At 38.4% G+C, this 7397-nt stretch overlaps 1 protein-coding gene across 1 annotated transcript; it reads left to right on the top strand.

Annotated features, from left to right (window-relative positions):
• Nucleotides 1-1960: 1960 nt before the first annotated feature.
• LOC126817841 (uncharacterized) lies at nt 1961-6943 on the top strand. The gene is made up of 4 exons (XM_050545002.1): nt 1961-1970; nt 3014-3232; nt 5366-5481; nt 6800-6943. Exons 1-4 carry the CDS (start codon nt 1961-1963, stop codon nt 6941-6943), a joined length of 489 nt encoding a protein of 162 aa, XP_050400959.1.
• Nucleotides 6944-7397: the final 454 nt, after the last annotated feature.

Here is a 7397-nt window from a genome sequence, read left to right as displayed (position 1 = left end):
GGATCGCTGACATGATAATCACTGATTTATGAACAGGGGCATTAATTTGGTGGAACAAGATGTCTTTCATGAGCATTTCCCGTCGTTTAGCTTTGATAGCTTCACGCAACTTTCTCGGTATGTCAGCATACTATCGTGATAGCCTGGCCTTCTTCGAGATAGTCAATCAGCAGAATACCTTTTAAATCCCGAAAGACTGGAGCTATAACTTGCCCAGCAAAGGTAACCGACTTGACGTTTTGGGAGGCTGATTCCATTCTCTAGACTGAATTTTGGATTCTGTTTGAAAGTGATGAATCCAGGTCTCTTCCATGGTTACAAATCTGGCCCAAGAATTATTAGGATCTGCTTCAAAACAGCGCTGATTGTCACATGACCTCAGAAATCTGACACGATTCTTATCTGCAGTCAAGAGCTTTGGCACCATCTTGCAGAAACTTTTGTAATTCCTAACTCGTTGGCGACAATGTGCTTAACCCTCTCATGCCCACAACACAAACAATATGTGTAGTAGTCAATCGTCGATCAGCCATCCCCATGGAATGCATCCGGGTAATGTTTTCTTGAATGGTTGCTGTTGATGGCCTTCCGGGACGCGGGTCATCGCCAATTGATATATCCTTTTCAGGCTTAGAACTTTTCAGCCAGCCTTGTTAGATAAGAAACCCCATCCATCTCTCGACCTATTGTTGGTGGCAAATGTTTGTTTCAACCCAATTTCAGCCAGTCGTCGTATTTCATTATGTTCTCTGGACCCAATGTACATAAACTCATTTTATGTCACCATTCAAAATGATTTCTTCTGAAATATAGGATTTTAGCAATTTCAGTGTCGAAACATATGTTTAAGCACTAACGGAATTTCCTAGAAGTACTTTCATTACCTAGTTACAAGTTATGTTACCCACAACACGCGTCTTGGAGTGTCAATGACACACTGAGTTTCAACTACAAATATACATTCTTTTATCATACTAAACTTATGTTTTTACCTTCAATTAGTCTAGCTGGGGAACAGACACACAGCATGTTGAGCGACATTGTGGCGCCTTCAAAGACGATTTTATCCGAAAACATTATGTATAAATCGCTAATTTTTAGAATTATCTTAATAGAATTGAAGCTGTTTATTTACTATTTGTGTGTATGACAAATGTGAAAGGATTAGAACTGTGTTAGAAAATTAAATGAAATGAAATGAAATAGTGTTTAACGACCTACTGTTCTGCTCCGACCGTGCTAATGAAGACGGGCTTACGCCATACAGTGTGCTTTGAGGGCGATTTTGCCCGGACAGCGGCGCTATGACCTACTCTTATATCGAATTTAAACTGGCAAGTTTTATATGCACGCGAATATATACACGGGACCTCGGTTTTTCGTCCCATCCAAACGACTTGACAGCTGGCCTTGGCAGGCCCTCCTACCAACACCGGAGTGAACCCGCGACCTCAAGGCTAGCGAGCTAGCGTCTTACTTACTTAGCCACCGTGGCTGCTTTAGAAACAAGTATATTAATGAAGTTTCAATTCAGCTATGGCCTACTCTTATATCGAATTCCAACTGGCAAGAGATCTTTTACATGCACGCGAATGTATACACGGGACCTCGGTTTTCCGTCCTATCCAAACGTCTAGACACATGTCCTTGGCAGGCCCTCCTACCAACAACGGAGCGAACCCGCGACCTCAAGTCTAGCGAGCTAGCGCCTTACTCACTTAGCCACCGTGGCTGCTTTAGAAAATAGTATACTAATGAAGTTTCAATTCGGCATATCATTGTAAATACTGAACAGAATTGATACACTTTAGCACCGATATACTTGCAGAGATTCAACCTTCTCGCTATTTTAGTTTGCGATGGATCCCGATTACACATAAATAGCGTAATGAGACAATGGGACTTTAATCAGGTGGGTTTTTTTTCAGGTGATTGCTTTACAAATAATGGAGGTATTAATATGTGTCCAGGTAAAGATCAACTTCCTGAGGTCGATCAACTTGTAACATTATTCAGTAAGTACTCTATATGGCTTTACAGTTGTTATTCAACGTGCATGGTGGCTCCGTCACACTGTGTATGAGTTCCGTATGCCATTGGTAGGGTGACCCGTTCAGTGGCGGATTAAGCTCCACCAAGGCTGGGGCGGCGTGGGCCTAATTAATTTCGGGTCGGGGCCTATGTTGATTCCCGTTGGGCCTAAACCCAACCCCCCTAACATTCATTGTCTATGCGTTTTTAATCGTATCAGACAGCGACCCCACGACCGACTTTTATTTCGAATTCCTACCTGAAAGAGTTCTTTTACCTGTACGCCAATGTGTAAACGGGACCTCGCACCCCTACCCCATCCGAAAGATTATACCCTATCCCTTGCTAGACCCTATTACATGCACCACTGACAAGAGGGAACCACGCCGGAAAATCCCCGTGAACTATCTCGGCCAACACTGTGGTCGAAGCCGGGACATCTAGGTTAGCGAGCCAACGTTTTATTAATATTTCGTTTTAACGAATTAATATTTCGTTTTAACGAATTAATATTTCTTTTTAACGAATTAATATTTCTTTTAACGAATTAATATTTCGTTTTAACGAATTAATATTTCGTTTTAACGAATTAATATTTCGTTTTAAAGAATTAATATTTCGTTTTAAAGAATTAGCCTTTCGTTATGTCGAAATAATTATATAAGCTCGCTATTTGGCTAAAGAACGCTCTTTTCGGTGATTAGTAGGACCCAGAAAATACATTTGTTTCTTAAGATAATATTCTTACATATACATCTGTAATAATAACAGACAGCTTTATGGATAACAATTACTAGGTTTATTAACTGCAAGGTTTCAAAGAGGACACTCTATCTTTCTCACTATCCCTCTCTCTCTCTTGATCTCAATATCCGCTTAATTTCAGGGATAACATATTATTATACTCAAGACAACATACATTTGTTTCTTAATATTCTTACATGTAAATTTATTAATCCAAATGATATCCGTTTAATTTCAGGACAAACTATTCAAACAGTGAATTGTATTTCAACGTTTGATGGTGTTTATCAGTTCACGTATGAACAGAACATGCAGAACATGGGTGCCGGTGGTATCTGTAATAATCCAGACAGTACTATCGAAGCTTGTAAAAATCCTGGTTCACCTTACCGAGACAACGAAGTATTTCTCATGAAGTATGCTAAATGCCCTAATGTCCCGACCTCCACGGATCATAGTAAGTAAGCATTCTGGATAGTCATTACTAACAGTACTATGGCGCCACTAAGCTTCCAGAAACTGTGCCTGTACAGGAACTCGCAGATAAATTCTCTGTTTACTTTTCTCATAAGATTGTAAAGATTCGTGAAGGATTGGTTACTGAGATCAGCGGACATGTCTATCATAAGAATTTGTCTTCTGAAGTTCCAACTCTCTCTCATTTCCAACACGTGTCTGTGTCCGAAGTGGCTAAAGTTATAAATCAGTCTTCCTCAAAATCATGTTCACTTGACCCCCTCCCGACAATATTATTAAAAGAATGCCTACCAACCATTGTACCTATTATGACTGACATTATAAACACTTGTATTTGTGAAAACACTGTTCCTGACGATTTCAAAACCGCAATCATCTTCCCACTAATTAAGAAATTCAACTTAGATCAGAATCTGGAGAAAAATTACAGACCAGTATCTAACCTGAGTTTCCTATCTAAAACCTTAGAACGCGTAATAGCAAGCCAACTCACATCCCGTATCAGTGACAATAATCTAATGGAAGAGTTTCAGAGTGCTTACAGGAAGTTTCATAGCACCGAGACCGCTATTGTTCGGGTACATAATGATATCAACATGAGTTTAGATCACCGTAAATGTGTGCTTCTAGTTCTCTTAGATTTATCCGCGGCTTATGACACTGTAGACCACGATATCTTGCTTCACAGGCTACAATCTGATTTTGGTGTTACTGTTACGCTCTTATGTCACTACAAAGTGTTGTAGTGAAAGGAATATCTTCTAGCCCTTCTTTTCTGGCTTCTAGTGTACCACAAGGTTCCGTCCTCGGGCCGATCTTGTTTAGTCTATACACTAAACCACTTGGCCTCATAGTAAGACATCATGGATTATTATTTCATCTAGCTAAATATCTGTCAGTGGATGCCACAAAAACACTAATAAATTCATTAGTCACTTCGCCGATCTTGTTTAGTCTATACACTAAACCACTTGGCCTCATAGTAAGACATCATGGATTATTATTTCATCTAGCTAAATATCTGTCAGTGGATGCCACAAAAACACTAATAAATTCATTAGTCACTTCGCATATTGATTCTTTTAATTCTGTCCTGTACGGTGCACCCCTCAAACATCTTGAAAAACTGCAAAAATTACAAAACTCAGCTGCTCGCCTTATTTCTGGAACAGTGTATAGAGATCATATTACACCTATTCTATATAAACTACACTGGCTTCCTATTATTTTTAGAATTGAATATAAGATTTTATTGTTAGTTTTTAAATGTATAAATAACATGGCACCTATTTATCTTAGTAATCTTTTATGTTTTTATGAACCTCGTCGACAATTACGGTCTTCCGGTGACAATCTGCTCCTTATTGAGAAAAAAGCTAATCTCGTCAGTTTCGGCGAGAAGGTTTTTGAGGTAGTTGCCCCCAAACTATGGAATAAACTTTCCCATTCCATTCGGTCATGTACTTCTCTGTCATCGTTTAAGATTTCTCTAAAAAACCACTTGTTTAAAAGGGTTTTTAATTAGTTATCTCTGTGATAATTATATCTATATTCTATGCATTACTTCCTTTTACTCAACTTTTATGTATATATTATTCACTTTTGTTTTAATCTTATATTTGTTTTCTCAATCATGTTATCTTTATTGTAAAGCGTCATTGAGCACTTTTGTGGAAATGGCGCTATATAAACGCTTATAAATAATAATAATAATAATAATAACTCTGAGGGCTTTCAAAAATAATATGGCAATTGCTATGGCGTTAGCTATTTACAGGGATTGAATATGGTGTGCCATGGGGAAAATATTACCTCGACAGTGGCTCTATGGCCAACTTTTATTTCGAATTCCATCTTCCAATGGTTCCTTTACCTGTACGCTTATTTGTATGGGAGGATAACGTTGCCAATATTATTTCAATGTGCAAAATGCATATGTCAGCAGTTCAAAATAAGTATTTTATTTTTTACAATTTGTGTTCTGTGTATTTATAGCTATAGGATATCAGTGTGTGGGACGTTGGTTTGTGTACTTATGTTTTGTGCATTGGTAGCTATAAGATATCAGTGTATGGGAAGTTGGTTTGTTTATTTGTGTTTTGTGTATTTTTAGAAATAAGATACCAGTGTATGGGAAGTTGGTTTGCTATGGTTGGTTCAACTGGCTACACCTACGCTGCTATTGCTGATACAGTAGAAAAGGACCGAAGAGAAAGATTTAAATGTTTGGTTAGTAGAAATTATCAAAGAATTATTTCAATTTAAAAACATCAATTTGGGTACATTTCAGTGTGGATCAAGCTGTGAAAAATAAGATGTCTGGAAAATGCAAAATGAAATGAAATGGGGTTTAACGTCTTACTAATCTGCTGCGAACTGGGCTAATGAAGACGGGCATACGCCATACAGTCTGCTATGAGGGGAATTTGGCCCGGGCAACGGCACTACGTCCTACTCTTATATCGAATTCCAACTGTCAATGTGTACACTGGGCCTCGGTTTTTGGCCCCAACCGAACGACTAGACAGCTGTCGGGCCCTGGGAAGGTTGTCAATATTTGACGTAAAGTTCATTGCCCATGCGTAACCGGGGGTTTGGTTTTTAATGTGGTTGATTATCCTGTCTCTTTAGCCAAGTCAAGTAAGAGTTGCGCCCCTTCCCACAATAAATCCCATAATTCTTGCATTAATATAAACAAACATGAATCGTGACGACGAATTAGGATTAATTTTCAAAGCATAGATATGGCCCATGAAGAGAGAAATTTTACAATAAAAAATTAAGAGTGTTAGCTATTGAACTCGCATGCAATCAAATGGATTTTTTGAAATGACATTCTTAAACTAATTTCATGGGCCTCAACATCTTGTTTTAAAAGGAGTTACCTCCCTTAGACGTTGTTTATGACAATGTAATAGACCGGATTATCTAGCCAATTTTTGTCAAATGTTGACAACGCATCCAGACTAATATTCGTGGAATATTTTTGGATGATAGAGACTACTATTTTTATCGACCAGTCAAAATAATCGTTAAATACATGTACAAATGAAATTGTTGAAGGGAAATAACTCTCATCTTTTTGCAGCAAACAAGGCCCCATATTGTTCTGGGTGTAAGCAATGGGGCTAAGACTGGTTTGTAAACTCTTTTTGGTTGGTTTGTAGATATTTCAAGCTACGACCAAGGGCCGATATTTTGAATAGGTGAATACCCCAAGGATGAACTTGGGTATAGTGGAGTAGAACGGAATGAGACCACTGGGGATACCGAGGATGATGCAAATCATGACACCCCTCAACACAATAATAATCAATGGTGAGCAATCTGTTAATAGATGTCTTGGGTCTACGTGAAAAATTACAAGAAGACAGACAATAGTTTTCTATTCGCATATATGTCCAGCCACTTGTCAGTGTATGGTCCCGTGTTTGCTCGTTGTTGTGGGTGTTGCAGTCTTCGTGCTCTTCCTCGCAGGTCTAATATGGTTAATCATTTAGGTAAATAATTTTATTTTTCTCGTGTTGCTTTTTGTACATGTATATAGATGACAGTGAAGAATCAGAAGTCATCCGATAACAGTATTCGTTGGGTGATGTCAAGATTTTCTGATTGCAGTAATTTAAAAAGTTTGTACAATGGTCCAGTCAGATTGACTCTACAACCGAGTAAGTACACGTATTATTTATAATTTATTAAGGTAATTGCCATGGTTTACCTAGGATCTTCCCGTTATTCAAACTGATCCGTTTGGTGGGAAAGCAATAAAGTTCACGGCTGGACTATGGAGCCACCACTACTACTTAAAGATGCATTATAATGATAATAATAATATTTATTTCTTATTATACGCATTACATCATTAAAAAAAAATCTCAATGCGTAGTACAAAAACATTTAATAGGACATAAAAACAAAGTATAAAATAAAAGCAATACTAATGTAAGTGAACCATTCAGTGTATAGTGCTGTCGGAAAAGATGTGTTTTAGGTGTTTTGAAGGAGTCCAGGGAGGAGGCATTGAGAATAGAACAGGGGAGAGGGTGCCTTAGTCGAGGGACAGATAGCGAAGGCACGCTTGGAGGAACGGTCACGCTGGCTCAATAGGAAGGATTTCAGCTGAAGGGCGGGTCCGCCTCTGTGGA

The sequence above is a fragment of the Patella vulgata genome, chromosome 4, assembly GCF_932274485.2.
Source record: "Patella vulgata chromosome 4, xgPatVulg1.2, whole genome shotgun sequence".
In the NCBI taxonomy this organism is placed as follows: Eukaryota; Metazoa; Mollusca; class Gastropoda; family Patellidae; genus Patella; species Patella vulgata.
This window is presented reverse-complemented; position numbering and strand designations above follow the sequence as displayed.

Coding starts and splice junctions, on each gene's coding strand:
- LOC126817841 (XM_050545002.1), top strand. Junction 3,233..5,365: donor CCCGACCTCCACGGATCATA/GTAAGTAAGCAT, acceptor GTGTATTTTTAG/AAATAAGATACCAGTGTATG. Junction 5,482..6,799: donor GAGAAAGATTTAAATGTTTG/GTTAGTAGAAAT, acceptor ACATGTATATAG/ATGACAGTGAAGAATCAGAA.